Here is a 17,846-nt window from a genome sequence, read left to right as displayed (position 1 = left end):
ATGCAAATGCACAAAAGAACAAATGCTGAAAAAAAATTTAAAAAAGTAAAATGGATCTCAGAGAAATGATGGACAACACAAAGCAAACAAACAAGAATCAGTGGTATCCCCGAAGGAGAAGGGTAAAGGTCTAGGAAAAGTGTTTCAAGATATAGTTGGGGAAAACTGCCCCATCCTTCTATAAGACATGAATATGCAAATAAAAGATGCCCAGCAAACTTCAAATAGAATAAATCCAAATAAAACTTCTTTGAGACATATACTGATTAGATTGTCAAATGCTAAAGAGAAGAAAATTCTGAAAGCAGCAAGAGAGAAGTGAATTACCATATATAAGGGAAACAACATAAGATTAAGTACTGTCTACTCAGTGGGCACCATGAAGGCGAGAAGGCAGTGATATGACATATTTAGGATTCTGAAAGAGAAAAATTGCCAGCCAAGAATTCTTTATCCAGCAAAGCTCTCCTTCAAAATTGAGGGAGTATTTAAAATTTTCACACACAAATACTGAAAGAATTTGTTAACAAGAGAACTGCCCTGCAAAAAATGCTAAAGGGAGCTCTACCAGCTGAGAAAAGAACAGAAAATAAACAGAGATCTGGAAGAGGGCACAGAACTGAAGAGTATTAGTAAAGGTAACTTAGAGGAAAAAAAGAGAGGGAAAAAATAGATCTAATAACTAAAAACAAAAGGATGAGACGGCTGGTTCAAGAGAACTCCCTTCACAGTAATAACTTTAAATGTGAATGGATTAAATTCTCCAATTAAAAGATACAGACTGGTAGAATGGATTAACAAGTATGACCCAGCGATATTCATATTCTGTTTACAAGAGACTCAACTTAGACCCTGTGACACAAAGAGACTGAAAGTGAAAGGATGGAAAAAATATTCCACACAAGCTGCAACCAAAAGAAAGCAGAGGTAGGTATACTAATAATGGACATAATAGACTTTAAATGCAAAGATGTCATAAGAGACAAAGAAGGATACTATATATTAATAAAAAGGATAATTCACCAAAAAGAAATAACAATCATAAATATTTATGCACCCAATCAAGGAGTTCCAAAACACATGAGACAAACACTGGCAAAACTGAAGGGAGCAACAGAAACATCTACAATAACAGAGGGAGACTTCAATACATCACTCTCTTCTGTAACAGAATACTATGAACAACTGTATGCCAAAACGCTAGATAATTTAGAGGAAATGGACAATTTCCTGGAAACACATGAACAACCTAGACCAACCCAAGAAGCAATAGAAGACCTCAACAAACTAATCACAAGCAAAGAGATCCAGTCAGTCATCAAAAATTGACAAATAAAAGCCCAGGGCCAGATGGTTTCACAGGGGAATTTTATCAAACTTTCCAAAAAGAATTAACACGATTCCTGCTCAAACTCTCTCAAAAAAAAATTGAAAAAAAAAAAAACATAACACTACCTAACTCATCCTACGAAGCTAATATCACTTTGATACCAAAACCAGAAAAAGATACTACAAGAAAGAAAACCTATAGGCCAATCTCCCTAATGAATATAGATGCAAAAATCCTAAACAAAATACTTGCAAATTGAATCCAAAAGCAGATGAAAAGAATTATACAACATGACCAAGTGGGGTTCATTCCTGGCATGCAAGGGTGGTTCAAAATAAGAAAATCAATTAATATACTTCAACAAATTAACAAATCAAAAGAGAAAAATCAAATGATCATTTCGATAGATGCCAAAAAAAGCAACTGACAAAATTCAACATCCCTTTCTGATAAAAATACTTCAAAAGGTAGAAACTGAGGAAATCTTCCTCAATATGATAAATGAAAAACCCACAGCCAGCACAGTACTCAACGGTGAGAGGCTGAAAGCCTTCTCCCTAAGATCAGGAATGAGAAAAGATGCCCACTGTCACCCGTTATTCAACATTGTGCTAGAAGTTCCAGCCAGAGCAATTTGCCAAGACAAAGAAATAAAAGGCATCCAAATTGGAAAGGAAGAAGTAAAACTGTCATTATTTGCAGATGATTTGATCTTATATTTAGAAAATCCTGAGAATTCAACAACAAAGCTACCTGAGCTAATAAAAAATTTCAGCGGAGCAGCATGATAGAAGATTAATGCACATAAGTCAGTAATGTTCCCATCCACTAGTGATGACCTAACTAATAGGCAATCAAAGAAAATTTCCATTCATGATAGCAACTAAAAAAATCAAGTACCTATGAATAAACTTAACCAAGGATGCAAAAGACCTCTACACAGAAAATTACAAAATTTTACTAAAAGATATAAAAAAAGACCTAAATAGGTGGAAAAATATTCTGTGATCATGGATAGTGTTCTAATTTGCTAATGCTGCCAGAATGCAAAATACCAGAGATAAATTGGCTTTTATAAAAGGGGGTTTATTTGGTTACACAGTTACAGTCTTAAGGCCATAAAGTGTCCATCAACAAAGGGTACCTTCACTGGAGGATGGCCAATGGTGTCCAGAAAACCTCTGTTAGCTGGGAAGGCATATGGCCGGTGTCTGCTCCAAAGTTCTGGTTTCAAAATGGCTTTCTCCCAGGACGTTCCTCTCTAGGCTACAGTTACTCAAAAATGTCACTCTTAGTTGCACTTGGGATATTTGACCTCTCTCAGCTTCTCCAGAGCAACAGTCTGCTTTCAACGGCCGTCTTCAAACTGTCTCTAATCTGCAGCTCCTGTGCTTTCTTCAAAGTGTCCCTCTTGGCTGTAGCAAGCTCACTCCTTCCGTCTGATCTTATATAGTGCACCAGTAATTTAATTCAGACCCACCCAATGGGCGGGCCAACACCTCCATGAAAATTATCCAATCAGAGTCATCACCCACAGTTGGGTGGGGCGCATCTCCATGGAAACACTCAAAGAATTACAATCTAATTAACACTGGTAGGTCCACCCACACAAGATTACATCAAAGATAATGGCATTTGGGGGACATAATACATTCAAACTGGCACAGATAGGTAGACTAAATGTTGTCAAGATGTCGATTCTACCCAACTGATCTACAGATTCAATGCAATTCCAATCAAAATTCCAACAACCCACTTCACAGACTTGGAAAAGTTGGTTATCAAATTTATTTGGAAAGGAAAGGGGCCTCAAATTGCCAACGACATCCTAAAAAAGAAGAATGAAGTGGGAGGACTTACACTTCCAGACTGTGAAGCTATAAAGCCACAGTGGTCAAAACAGCACAATATTTGCACAAAGATAGACATATTGATCAATGGAATTGAATCAAGAGTTAGGAAACAGACCCCCAGACACATGGTCGAATGATTTCTGATAAGGCCCCCAAAGCCAAAGAACTGGAACAAAACAGTCTCTTAGACAACTGTGGATGGGAGAACTGGATATCCATAACCAAAAGAATGAAAGAAGACCCCTACCTCATACCCTTTACAAAAATTAACTCTAAGTTGTTCAAAAACCTCAATATAAGAGACAGCACAATAAAACTCTTAGAAGATAATATAGGGAACTATATTATATACGTCTTCAAGACCTAGTATAGGAGGTAGCTTCTTAGACCTTATACTCAAAGCAAACTGGAACAATTTCAGCAGCTAAGAGAATTCAAATAGAGTCAAGAGGCCATCCTGGAGGTTACTCCTATGCATGAAAAAATGGGCAAAAGATATGGAAAGGTATTTTCCCATAGAGGAAATACAAATAGCTAAAAAACACATGAAAATGTTCATCTTCAGTAGCTATTAGGGAAATGTAAATCAAAACCACAATGAAATACCACCTCACACCAATAAGAATGGCTGCCATTAAGCAAAAAGGAAACAATAAATGCTGGAGAGGATGTGGAGAAATTGGAACTCTTATCCACTGCTGGCAGGAATGTATAATGGTACAACCACTCTGGAAGACAGTTTGGCGGCTTCTCAGAAAACCAGATATTGAATTACCCTATGATCCAGCAATTTCACTTCTCTCTCTAAGCCTAACTGCAAATAAACTGGGAATGTACAGGGGTGATGATTGTTAATGGGATTATAAGTGTCAGAGCTGCACTGAAGGCAAACAGGATTGAAAGGGGTTGCTTAAAGGCATATTTCCCACAGATCAGCACTACAAGTATAGAAGATGTGAAAGCAGTGACACAAACAGACATTTGCACACCGATGTTCACAGCCGCACTGTTCACAACTGCCAAGAAATGAAAACAGTCCACGTGTCCTTCGACAGACGAGTGGATAAGCAAAATGTGGTGTATACACACCATGGAACACTACGCGGCAGTGAGAAGGAAGAAGGTCCTGAAACATGTGACAACCTGGATGAACCCTGAAGATATTATTCTGAGTGAAATAAGTCAGACACAAAAGGAGAGATATTGCATGTTGCCACTTCTATGAACTTCCAGAACAATGAAAAATCAATGTCTTGTAATGTGGAATATTGGGGACCTAGTGATAGACAGTAGCTAGTGAGGGAGAACGATTATCTGTTATGTTCAGATATGTTAACGATGGTGAATTCAAAGGTGTGGGAATATATAGGGGTGATGATTGTTTGTTAATGGGATTATAAGTATCAGAGCTGCACTGAAGGTGAATAGGAATGAAAGGAGTTGCTTAAAGGGATATATCCCACAGATCAGCACTACAAACATAGATAAGTGCTTGGATGATATACCTTCTAGAGTATGAAACGAGCACAAAGAGTTGACAACAGAAGAGTATATGGGAAAAATCTACCTGATGCATACTAGGGACTATAATTAATAGGAGTACCATACTAGTACCACACAAATACTAGGGACAAATAATTAAGGACTGAAAAGAGCTACGAGGTATTCTGGGTCATGAGAATTGTTTAAAATGGAGAGTGATGAGAATTCTACAACTAAGTGATGATAATGTGAGATATGGATGGATTATCATGGACATAACACATGCTATGTGAACTGAGGAACCCCCTACTTTGTAAGTCAAGCCCTTGATCTTGAGGCTTGCTCGGCTGAAACTTATGGTTGTAGAGCAGAGGCTAAGCCCACCTGCAATTATGCCTAGGAGTCACCTCCAGAGAACTTCTTTTGTTGCTCAAATATGGACATTCTCTCTCTAAGCCCAACTCTGCAAATAAATCCATCACCCTCCCCCCAACGTGGGACAGGACCCCCCAGATGAATGAGTCTTCCTGGTGCCGTGGGATACAGATTCCGGGAATGAGCCCAACCCTGGCATCAAGGGATTGAGAATGACTTTTTGACCAAAAAGGGGGAAAGAAAGCCAACAAAGTAAGGTTTCTGTTCCAATTTGCTATTGCTGCCATTATGCAAAATACCAGAAATGGGTTGGCTTTTATAAAAGGGGGTTTATTTGTCTACAGATTTACAGTTCTACAGCCATAAGTGTCCAGACCCTGTTTTCCTTTCAATTTCTCCCTATGGCGATGGGAACATTTATCCTAAGAAAGTTTATCCTTTGTATATTGGCAGCAGATAACTTGTTCTAACTTTCACAGCTCCACAGCTAGAGGCGACTTTTGCCTTAGGACAGACCATGCCTGTAACTGATTTTGGCAAGTTCTTGTACCTACATATTGTTACTGAAAGGATTTCAGCTTTTGTGATATTGTGATGGAATGAGTGTATTTTGTATATGGAAAGAACATGTCTTTTTGGGGTCCAGGGGGTGGGAATGTGCCGGTTTGGATGTATTATGTCCCCCCAAAAAACATATTCTTTAATGCAACCTTGTGGGGGCAGATTTATTAATCTTTTTTACTAGGGTGTGACCTCTTAATTGAATGTTTCCATGGAGATTTGACCCTGCCCATTCAGGGTAAGTCTTGATTAGTTCACTGTAGTCCTTTAAATGGAGCTCACATAGAGAGACTTTTGCAGAGACAAAAACAACTTTGGATGTGCCAAGCCAGGAGACCCAGAAGCTTGCCGACCTCTGAGATGCTGGCCCAGAGTTTACTCCACAGAAGCTAAGAGAGGACAAAACACCCCAAGAGCAGCTGAGAGAGACTTCTGAAGAGATACTTGGAGGTGCAGACAGAAGGACACTTGGAGATACTAAGCTAAGGACACACACGAGCTGAGAGAGGAGCTGAAACACAACCTGGGACAAGACAACGCCAGCCACGTGCTTCCCAGCTGAAAGAGGTGTTCCAGAGCCATTAGTCTTTCTTCAGTAAAGATATCCTCTTGTTGATACCTTAGTTTGGACACTTTTATGGCCGTAGAACTGTAAATCTATAGCCAAATAAATCCCCTTTTATAAAAGTCAATCCATTTCTGGTATTTTGCATAACCACAGCATTAGCAAACTGGAACAGTTTTGTTTCAGTGACTAAGAGACTTCAAATAGAGTCAAGAGGCTGTCCTGGAGGTTACTCCTATGTAGGCTTCACCTAGATATGGCAAATGGCCACAGTATAAGCCCAAGTCAACAGTAGCCCCAAAAACCCTAAAGAATACCTGGATTCCTATCTGAGACTCTATAAAATTTGTACTCACTAAGTTTATTCTTCAGAAACTTAAATCCTTCAGGGAACTCCTATGGCAGCTAAGTCCCCAAACCCAGAGGCAATAGCCTCTTCAAGAACATCAACCAGATGCATCCCTTTTAGCATAAATTCAACACCCCTTTTCAACATAAAAAGGTTAGGGTGGTCGCCTAGATATCCCCGAAGTTCAGGAAAGTGATTAAACTAGAGGAAGATGGAATTTAACAAAGGATTATGAATACTGAATCACTATATAATTTTATTTTTCTTAGTTGCTAGGGTATTCAAATCGTTAGAAGGAAAGAACTGATATGTTGGAACTGTAACCCATACCATCCTTTGAAATTTTTTCTAGAGCTACTTGTTAAATTGTAATTTGAAAGTTACCACCTTTTTGTATATATGTTATATTTCACAATAAGGAAATAACTGAAACTGTGGAACTGTAACCCATAACATGCTTTGAAATTTGCTAACTACCCGTTAAATTGCACTTGAAAAGTTATTCACTTCTATGTATATATGTTATATTCTACAATAAAAAATATTTTTAAAACATGTAGGGAAGCATCTTTGGAACCTTGTGTTGGGCAATGGTTTCTCAGAGTTTACATCCAAAGTACAAGTGACAAAAGAAAAAGTAAATAATTGGGACTTCATTGAAATTAAAATTTTTTGTGTCTCAAAGGATTTTATCATGAAAGCAAATCAACAACCTACACAATGGACAAAGATACTAGGAAATTACATATATGATAAGGGTTTAATACACAGAACATATAAAGAAATCCTACAACTCAACAACAAAAAGACAAACAACCCAATTTAAAAATGGGAAAAAGACATGAATAGACATTTCCCCAAAGAGGATATACAAATGGCCAAAGAGCACATGCAAAGATGCTCAACATCACTACCCATTAGGAAAATGCAACTCAAAACCACAATGAGATACCGTTTCACACCCACTAGAATGGCTACTATTAAAAAAGCAGAAAATAATAAGTATTGTAGAGAATGTGGAGAAACAGGAACACTCATTTATTGCTGGTGGCAATGTAAAATGGTGCAGCATTGTGAAAGACAGTTTGGCAGTTCCTCAGAAACTTAAGTATAGCATTACCATGTGACCCAGCAATCCCACGTACAGGTACATACCCAAAAGAATTGAAAGCAGGGACTCAAACAGCTATTTGCACACCTAAGTTCATAGCAGTATTGTTCACAATTGCCAAAAGATGGAAGCAATCGCTGGGTTCCATCAACTGATGAATGGATAAACAAATGTGACATAAACACACAATGGAATTATTCAGTTATAAAAAGGAATGAAGTTCTGACACATGCGACAACATGGATGAACCTTTAAGACATCACGTTGAATGAAATACACCAGACACAAAAGGACACATATTGTATGATCTCACTGATTTGAAATAATTAGAATAAGCAAACTCACAGAGTCAGAATCTAGAATACAGGTTACCAGGGGATGGGGAGGGGTAAGGAATAGGGAGTTAAGATTTAAAATGTATGAAGTGTCTATTTGGGATGACGGAAAAGTTTTGGAAATGGATGGTAGTGATGGTAGCACAACACTGTGAATGCAATTAACAGCACTGAATTATATATTTGAATGTTGTTAAAAGGGGAAATGTTAGGTTGTGTATATGGTTCTAGAATAAAAATTTAAAAAAAAAAAAAAATCCATGGACCTGCCTAACACAGTGAACCCAAAATTAAACCATGGACTACAGTTAATAGTACAAGTATAAAAATGTGCTTTTATCAATTGTAAACAATGCAAGGTGTTAGTAATAGGGTGGAATATGGGAATCCCGTTTTTTTAAGTGTGTAACCCATAACTTCTGTAATAAAGAAAAAAAAAAACCCAAAACATCTGATTGCTCTCCACAGCCCACACAATAAAACTTATCTCTCACCTATTCTCTCACCCCTACACTGACCACACAGGGGAGAACAAGTACTTTGCAAGTCTCCACGGCTCTGCTGAGGCTACACCTCGGCCAGAAAGTCCTATGTCTTCTCTCCTTAGGGATTTCCTTTTCATAAACAAGCACAAACATCACAGCCCCTGCCAAGTCTCTAAGACCCTCTGTATAGTCTATTTTCACTAGTTGTCAAATTTCAAGGACCATGTCTATTTCACATTTAGCAGAGACCAAGGCAAACTAACTATTTGTTAAATGATTCCTCATAAATTAAAAAAAAAAAAACAACTCTGAAAGGCATTCACCAAAATGTTAATAATGGTTGTCTCTGGGTTGTGGGACTGTGCATAATTTTTCTCTATTTTTTTTTCCTGTGGAAAGCAGAGCATATGCTGAATAGCTTTATGTTAAATAAAACAGCATTCTCATTGCTGTGTGAATTTTTGTTTAATTTATAAAACAAAACTGAATGTTCTACAGTAAGGATCCCGGAGGAGTGAAACTGAAAGGGTGGGCTCTGCCGGGCTCCCAGGCCACTGTCGGGGAGAACCTGAGTCTCCCATCCAAACAACAGCGGGGTCAGCAGAAGGGGGTCCCCATCATGGCAGCCCCGAGGAGCACAAGGTTCTACAGGAGCCTGGGGCCCACTCAGGCCCTGAACACACTCTCTCCGTAAGCCCTTCCCAACGGAGGAGGTAAGAAACCCACTGTCCCCATGCGGTCACATGACCTCACTCCACGTGGGGTCTCTGCTTTTGGCAGCACGACCAAAAACGACTCTCTAGGGATTTAAGAGACTGCCCAAATAGCCAAAGACAGACTAAAAATAGATTATAAATGTGAAAACACCTAAAAATCCCTTGTAGAATCAGTTTCAGTTGTGGGGGGAGCACTCATTTATACTGAAAGGTTCCTTATAAATGCTGATTCCCTTCCAATTCTGAGATAAAAAGATCTAAAAGACAAAACAAGTTCAGATCTGTGTACTTACGCAACTGGACAAGTCTCGATTTTCCTGGCTCCGAATGGCAGGGCTTGGTGAGAGGAGCGAAAGAAACAGCCAGGATCTTTTTGGTTTCCCAAGCAGAAGGACCAGTACGTGTTATCTTAGTCAGCTATCCCAAAGACAAAATAAGCATATTCAAAACAGATTCAAAACTACTAGGTAGCTTATATTTAAATATAATCATTCCCACGCATAGTCTAAAAAGACACTAATATATCTATATTTAACTAACCCAACAATAAGGGCCTCTGCTATGACGTGACAGGAGATAGATGTTACTTACAACAGTCTTGCAAAAACGTTTAGCCTGAATATATTCAGGTCTCCAGGAGTAACTTTGGTTTTATATTTGACAGAGAAATATACATGATAGAGGAAATTGCATCTTGTGTGTGTCTGTGTGTGTGAGAGAGATGAAATAGAGAAACAAGTTAAAGGACAACAACAGAATAAGAGCGGAAAGTGGGGATTCTTAGGCCTTTCTTGGGGTCTCCAAAAAAGTCAACATCAAGCAGAAAAATGTAGGGGAGGGTGGCTGGAGCACAGCAACACCGGAATTTGATGGCTCATTCTCTACAGTATAGGTAATCAATAAATTTGTTCAAATTAAAGTATTAGGAGCACAAGAAGAACCCAATTCAACCCACACCTTTCGCCACAAGGCCCCCTTTGTGTTCGGTGAGGCCGTGCAGCCCCCACACTGGCCACGGGTCAACGCACAATTTTTGGTAAACACTGTCATGCCAAGAGCACATGCTAGTCTTGTTCTTGTCTAACAATACAACTATGTCATGAATATCAGAACTAAAAGGATTAAGTAGATGAACATCGAGACTTGCTCATATTCTTATACACCAGGAAAAACAGTTAAGAAAGAATTTCTAGTTATAATAAATATCAAATATTGAAATATAAGCAATCATGTATGAACCTGAGAAAAAGAAAACTACAATCCCTTATTTCTTATTCCAGATGAGCAGATAAAATATTGTAAAGATGTCCACAATCCTCAAATTAATCGAGATGTTACCACATTCCAATCAAAAGGCCAATGTGAAATACAGCCAAAGATTTCTAACATTATTTGCATAAATAAATAAAGATGTGTTGAAAACAATATTCTGGAAAAGAAGAGCAAAGGTGGGGTGGGTCTAGCCTTGTGGCTAGCTGGCACCCTCGAGACACGGGGCACCGCTGAGGCACTGCCCCTGGAACCACAACTGGCGACAGCTGTGCACTTCCACTCCCAAGGCCACAGCTGGGGAGTCACGGATGCGAAGACCAAGACACAAGAATGTCCACGAAACGGGGCACAAGGCTACTCACAGCAGCAAAAACTCTGAACAGAGCACAAACACCCATTAGTAAATTATGTCTTTAAATACCAACAAAAAGATATGAAAAAATAATTTCTGCTTATAATGAACATCAAGTACTTAGATATTTTATTATTATAAATGATGTATAAAACTTAAAACTATAAACCCTATTTCATGTATCTGGATGGGTAAATGGAGTGGGAAAGAAGTATGTAGCACATGCTACCATTCTTGGAAAGAAGGCTATGAAGAGAAAAAAATATATATATTATAAAAAGATAAACTAAAAACAAACCAAAAAAATGGTTACTTTCAGGCAAAGGAAGCAGAGTAAGGGGGACACGAATGGAAAAAAATTCCTTGTTTTGACTTTGAAACCTTGTAAATATTTTACATAGTTTTAAAACAAAATTAAACTTAAAATGTCAATGCCTAAAATCTGAAAGAAAAATAAATAATGGCTAAAGGTATATCAGATTAGTGGCATAACACCACAGAAAGTTATTTCAAGTGACTTTAAAACATAGTAATTTGACTGTACATCCCTGGAGAAATATAAACCAAAAAAATGAAAAAAAAAAATTGACACCGTTTCAGGAATCAGATTACTGCTATTGTCTCTTACGGATAAACAAGTAAGTTAAGGGGGTTAGAGACCAGGGTTGTGAACACGAGAGAAAGGAAACACTCAGGTGAGCAAGTCTAGTCCTGCTTCTCAGCTCGAAGTGCCCACATGCTTCAAGGTCTATTTTATCTTAAAAAAGTATGTATGTGCTAATTACTATAATAAAAAGTTTGGGAAAAAAGTACATGTTCCCAAAGGCTAATTTACAGCCCTTCTGGTGATCTGCTTCACACAAAGTTATGAGTCTATAAGTTAGTGTAATATATAGTATAACAATGTATTTTTAAATCAGTACTTTATCTTCAAAGATGACCCCTTTCACACATCTCCACCATCTGAGTTACTAATTAATTTCTATCTGTATCTTTTAAAAATGGGAATTAAGGTGATTCGATGCCTGGGATGGTTTTCTAACAACTGGCAAAAGACTGCAAATTTTCTGACTAGGGCTAAGTACTTATCTGTGGCCATGAAGCATACATGAACGTGGGTTAAAACTAAAGGTACACCAGGAAAATGAAACACTAAACAATGAAACTAAGGGAAAAAAGCATGTGTGCATGTGTGTACGTACTTCCTAGCTCGAGAGGTGTACTGACAAAGCTTTAAAAAAGGCAGTGGGAAACCCTAGTGCCCCAGCTGTGGTCTCTAGATACCAAGCCCCACTGAAATGAAACAGGAATCCTCAGGGGGAAAAAACCATATGAACCAAGTCTGGAATATCTAGTCTTACCAGAAAGAAACAAAGTCATCAAAACTACTGAGGTTGTATAAAGGCCCTGACAGCCCACCTGAGAAGGCAGCCAGTGGTCAGAGAGGACAATCTGAGCCTTATAATAAGGAAGAAGTTTTAGTTTCCTTGGCTGCACAAGCAAATACCATGCAAGGAGTCAGCTTAAACAATGGTAATTTACTAGTGCAGTTTTGAGGCTAACACAAGGTCCAAATCAAGGTAACATCTAGGCAACGCTTTCTTCCTGAAGACACCGGCTGCTGGCGGCCCTTGCTTGACCACTCCTCTGTCATGAGGCGGGGAACACGACGGTCCTTCCTGGCCTGTTTTCCACGAATCGCAGCTTTGGCTGCCCATGGCTGTCTCGCTGTCTGAGTTTCATTCTATTATGAACGGCTCCAGGAACAGGATTAGAACCCACCCTGACTGAGGTAGGCCACACCTTAACTGAAGCAGCCTCATCAAAAGGTCCTACTTACCATGGCTATGCATGCACAGGAATGGCCTAAGTTTAAGAACTTGTTTTTCTGGGGGAACATATACCTCCAAACCGCCATACTCCTCCCTTGGGACTCCACAAAGACACATTCTTTCTAAAAACAAAATATACTCATTCCATCACAACATCCTAAAGGCCTTAAGTCATTTCAGTTACAATGATAAGTATAAAATCTCATCAAATTTGGTTATGGGTATGGACAGTGCTGGGACATAATTCTCCTCTGTCTGTGGACTTATTAATCCTAGAAAACAAGTTACCTGCTTGTAAAATAAAAGGGAGGGACAGAGAAACCAAGATGGCGGCGGTGATCGCAGTCTCCTTGAGGCGCCGGTTCCCGGTATCCACCCTTGGCGGAGCCTGCCTGCAGGCTTGCCGTGGGGCCCAGACAGCTGCAGCCACAACTCCCCGCATCAAGAAATTTGCCATCTACCGATGGGATCCAGACAAGGCTGGGGATAAACCTCACATGCAGACTTTTGAAATTGATCTGAATAAGGTATCCTTGAGAGTGGTCTCTAATTGTCTGTCCTCAGCCTTGACCTGTCCAGCAATTTTGTCAGCAACTTACATAAAGATATAAAAAGCATGCTTAGGAAATTTAAGCATGACAGAAGCCTGGAAGGATGGTTAACACAAGGTTTATAACAGTAAGGGCAGACAGAAGTCTGCAGTCAAAACAAAATGAAGCTATTTTATCATGGCTAATCTGTGAGATCTCAGTTTGAGCTCTTAAAGTAGATGCTCACATATAAGAAAAAAAAGACTTAAAAATTTGATGGAAAGCACATGAAAAAGATCTGGGGACAAGGTCAGGGGAGTCATTGACCACCATCACACTATGAGCCAGCAGTGTTAAAAACAAATATACGTATTAAACAATCAGTGAGTCAAAGAAGAAATCCCTAGGGAAATTAGGAAATATTTTGAGGTGAATGAAAATGAAAACACAACCTACCAGAACTTACAGGAAGCAGTGAAGGCAGTACTCAAAAGGAAATTTATAGCTCTAAATGCCTACAAATCAACATCCTAATATCACACCTAAAGAAACTAGAACTAGAAGAGCAAATTAAACCCAAAGTTTGTAGAAGAAAGGAAATAATAAAGGTTAGAGCAGAGATGAAATAGAAAATAGAGAAAAAAACAAAAGTTCTTATTTTGAAAAGATAAAGACAAACCTTTAGCCAACCTGACCAAAAAAAAAAAAAAAAAGAAAGAAAAGATACAAATAACTAATATCAGGAGTGAAAGTGAGGACATTGCTACTGATCTTACAGAAATAAAAAGGATGACAAGAGGGTGCCATGAACAGTTTTGTGCCAACAAACTAGAAAACCTAGATGAAATGGACAAAATCCTAGAAACATACAAATTATCTAATATATCGAAAGACTTATAACAAGCAAAGAGAATGAATCAGTGATCAAAAACCTCCCAGCACACACTTAGAAAACTAGGAATAGGAAACTTCCTTAACATGATAAAGGGCTCTGTGAAAAACCCACAGCTAACATCATACTCAATGGTGAAAGTCTGAAAGCTTTTCCCTCTAAAATCAGGAACAAGGTGCCCACTGTCACCACTTTTATTCAACATCGTACTGGAAGTTCTAGCCAGAGCAGTTAGACCATGTTGTAGTTTGCTAATGCTGCCAGAATGCAAAACACCAGAGATGGATTGGCTTTTATAAAAGGGGGTTTATTTAGTTACCCAGTTACAGTCTTAAGGCCATAAAGTGTCCGAGGTAACACATCAGCAATCGGGTACCTTCACTGGAGGATGGCCAATGGTGTCTGGAAAACCTCTTTTAGCTGGGAAGGCACGTGGCTGGCGTCTGCTCCAAAGTTCTGGTTTCAAAATGGCTTTCTCTCTGGATGTTCCTCTCTAGGCTGCAGTTCCTCAAAAATGTCACACTTAGTTGCACTTGGGATATTTGTCCTCTCTCAGCTTCTCCGGAGCAAGAGTCTGCTTTCAACAGCCGTTTTCAAACTCTCGTCTGCAGCTCCTGTGCTTTCTTCCAAGTGTCCCTCTTGGCTGTAGCTCCTCTTCAAAAGTTCACTCTCAGCTGCACTGAGTTCCCTCTGCCCATCAGCTCATTTATATGGCCCTGAATGGGTGGGGCCATGCCTCCTTGGAACTGTCTCATCAGATTTATCACCTACAGTTGGGTGGGGTGCATTTCCATGCAAATCTAATCAGCACCAAAATGTCTGCCCCACAAGACTGCATCAAAGAATATGGCTTTTTCTGGGGGACATAATGCATTGAAACCAGCACAGACCAGAAAAAGAAATGAAAGGCATCCAGATTAGAAAGGAAGAAGTAAAAATTTCCGTATTTGCAAGTGAAATGAAACTGTATACAAAAAATCCTGAAAAATCCACAGCAAAGCTCTTAGAGCTAATAAATGAATTTGGCAGAGTTGCAGGGTACAAGATCAACATTCAAAAATCAGTAGTGTTTCTATACACTAGCAATGAAATCAAGAAAAAAAAAATCATTTACAATAACAACTAAAAGAATCAAATATCTAGGAATAAATCCAACCAAGGATATAAAGGACTTGTATCCAGAAAACTACAAACATTGCTAAAATAAATCAGAGACATCCTAAATAAATAAAAGGACATTCCACGTTCATGGATTGGAAGACTAAATACTGTGAAGACATCAGTTCTACCTAAAGTGATTTTACAGATTTAATGCAGTCCCAGTCAAAATTCCAACAGCCTTCTTTGCAGAAATGGAAAAGCCAATCATCAAATTTATTTGGAAGGGTAAGGGGCACCGAATAGTCAAAGCCACCTTGAAAGAAAAGAATAAAGTTGAAGGACTCAAACTTCCCAGTCTCAAAACTTATAAAGCCATAGTAATCAAAACAGCAAGGTACTGGCACAAGACAGACATACAGACCAATGGAATTGAATTGAGAGCCCTCGTATTTATGGTCACCTGACTTTTGGCAAAGGGGCAAAGACCACTCAGTTGGGAAAGAATATCTTCTACAAATGGTGTTGGGAACACTGGATCTCCATTTGTAAAAAAAAAAAAAAAAAAAAATGAAGGTGGATCCCTACCCACGCCATGTGAAAAAATCAACTCAAAATGAATCAAAGACCTAAATATAAGAATCAGAACTGTAAAATTCCCAGAAGAAAATGTAGGGGAGCATCTTCAGGGTCTTGTATTAGGCAATGGTTTCTTAGACTTTACACCCAAAGCACAAGCAACAAAAAAAAAAATAAATGGACTTCATCAAAATTTAAAACTTTCGTACCTCAAGGGACTTTATCATGTAAAATGACATCAAATAAATGACAAGTAAAATGTATAAAGTAAAATGACAACCTTTATAATGGAGAAAATATTTGAAAACCACATATTCCATCCATAAGGGTTTAATATCCAAAATATATAAAGAAATCCTACAACTCAACAATAAAAAGACAACCCAATTTAAAAAGGAGCAAAAGACATGAGTAGACATTTTCCCAAAAAGGAAATACAAATGGCTAAAAAGCACATGAAAAGATGCTCAACATCACTTGCTATTAGGGGAAAGCAACTCAAAACCACAATGAGATATCATTTCACACCTACTAGAATGGCCACTATTAAACAGACAGAAAACTATGAGTGTTTGAGAGGATGTAGAGAAATAGGAATACTTATTCACTGCTGGTGGGAATGTAAAATGGTACAGCCACTGTGGAAGACAATTTGGTGCTTCCTCAGGAAGTTAAGTACAGAACTGCCATATGATCTCTCACTCCCACTAAGTATATACTCAGTAGAACTGAAAGCAAGGGCACAAACAGACATTTGCACACCAGTGTTCATAACTGCATTATTTACAATTGCCAAAAGATGGCAGTAACCCAAGTATGCATCAACCAATGAATGAATAAATGTAGTATATATTATCAGCTGTAAAAATGAAGACCTGATGCATGTGACAACATGGATGAACTTTGAGGACATTATGTTGAGTGAAATAAGCCAGACACAAAAGGACAAATATGGTGTGATCTCACTACTATGAACTAAATATAGTAAGCAAACTCATGGAGTTAATATCTAGAATACAGGTTACCAGAAGATAGAATGAGGGTAGAGAATGGGCCACTGATGCTTAATTTGTGCAGAATTTTTAAATAAAGTTGACTTTAAATTTTGGGAAAAAAAAAAAAAAAAAAAAAAAAAAAAAAGGGAGGGACAGGCATAGGATAGACATGCCCATGCCAGAAGGGAGAATCTGGCAGGAAAACAGGGGTCACGGGGTCCCAAAGAATTCTGAAACCCAGCAGGGAAACTCCACTAGATTTCAAGTTCTGAAAGTCACCTGCAGATTTATATTTTGTCCTCAAGGCCTGATGGAACGACAGCTCCACCCATTCCAGGTGCTATCCCTGAACACTGTATCGGATGGTGGCCAGGCTCTCCACAAGCCCCAGGACACTGGCCCCACCCTCTCTGAGCAACAGGGTGGCAGCCTACCCCTCCAAGCTCCAGGCGCACCCGCCCTTCCCACACATGTGGGTGGGCACGCGCTCCTGGCCCAAGGAGATGTCTTCGGTCCAGACCTCAGCTTCCACTATTCTGCCCTGGAAGTCACTCTTCCTTCAATTAGTCCCTTCTCTGTCCCTTTCAGTCTAGGCTGGCAGAGGTTTAGCTCATACAGATTTCACAAAGACTCTGTCAGCTCTACGTGTAGTTTACAGGAGTCCGAGACATCAAACAGAAGGACTTCCATAGATCTTTCCCGCATAACTGCATTTGCAAACCTAACACTGAAATGGCCAACTGGATCCATGTTCAGTTTAACCCTCACATGGAGCCCCATTTGCTGGGGACTCACTTTCCGGAAGCTCAGGGAAATCCCCGACAGAGCTGCGTCAGGCCCTAGTCTCAGAGAACACTATCTGCATAGGCTCAGAATTTTCCAAACCATCAATTTCTGGTTTCTTTGTGCCTAGTTCAGTTTTCAGCTCATTCCTTTCCTCTCACATTTTACCATAAGCTGCAAGAAGCCAGGCTGCACCTTCCACCTTAGCTTGGAAACTTCAGCTAAATATACAAGTTCATCGCTTTCGAGCTCTGCTTTCCATCTGGCATCAGAATTCAACTTTACCTCTCCTGCAGTTTCCAATAACACATTCATCGTTTCCATCTAAGGCCTCATCAGAAGTTAAGTTCA

At 39.1% G+C, this 17,846-nt stretch overlaps 1 protein-coding gene across 10 annotated transcripts in view; it reads right to left on the bottom strand.

Annotated features, from left to right (window-relative positions):
• The window catches only part of PCMTD2 (protein-L-isoaspartate (D-aspartate) O-methyltransferase domain containing 2), a 69,251-nt gene that overhangs the window by 36,832 nt on the left and 14,573 nt on the right, over positions 1-17,846 (bottom strand). For all 10 annotated transcript variants that reach the window (XR_005213025.1, XR_005213026.1, XM_037811303.1 and 7 more), the window contains one exon: positions 9,456-9,579. Coding sequence is in view for 8 of the 10 variants with exons in the window: in XM_037811303.1 (XP_037667231.1) it covers positions 9,456-9,579 (124 nt within the window). In the remaining 2 variants the exon portion in view is untranslated. The remainder of the gene's footprint in view (positions 1-9,455; positions 9,580-17,846) is intronic.

The sequence above is a fragment of the Choloepus didactylus genome, chromosome 19 (assembly GCF_015220235.1).
Source record: "Choloepus didactylus isolate mChoDid1 chromosome 19, mChoDid1.pri, whole genome shotgun sequence".
NCBI lineage: Eukaryota > Metazoa > Chordata > Mammalia > Pilosa > Megalonychidae > Choloepus > Choloepus didactylus.
The sequence above is the reverse complement of the archived record's forward strand: the minus strand, read 5'-3'. Positions and strand labels throughout refer to the sequence as shown.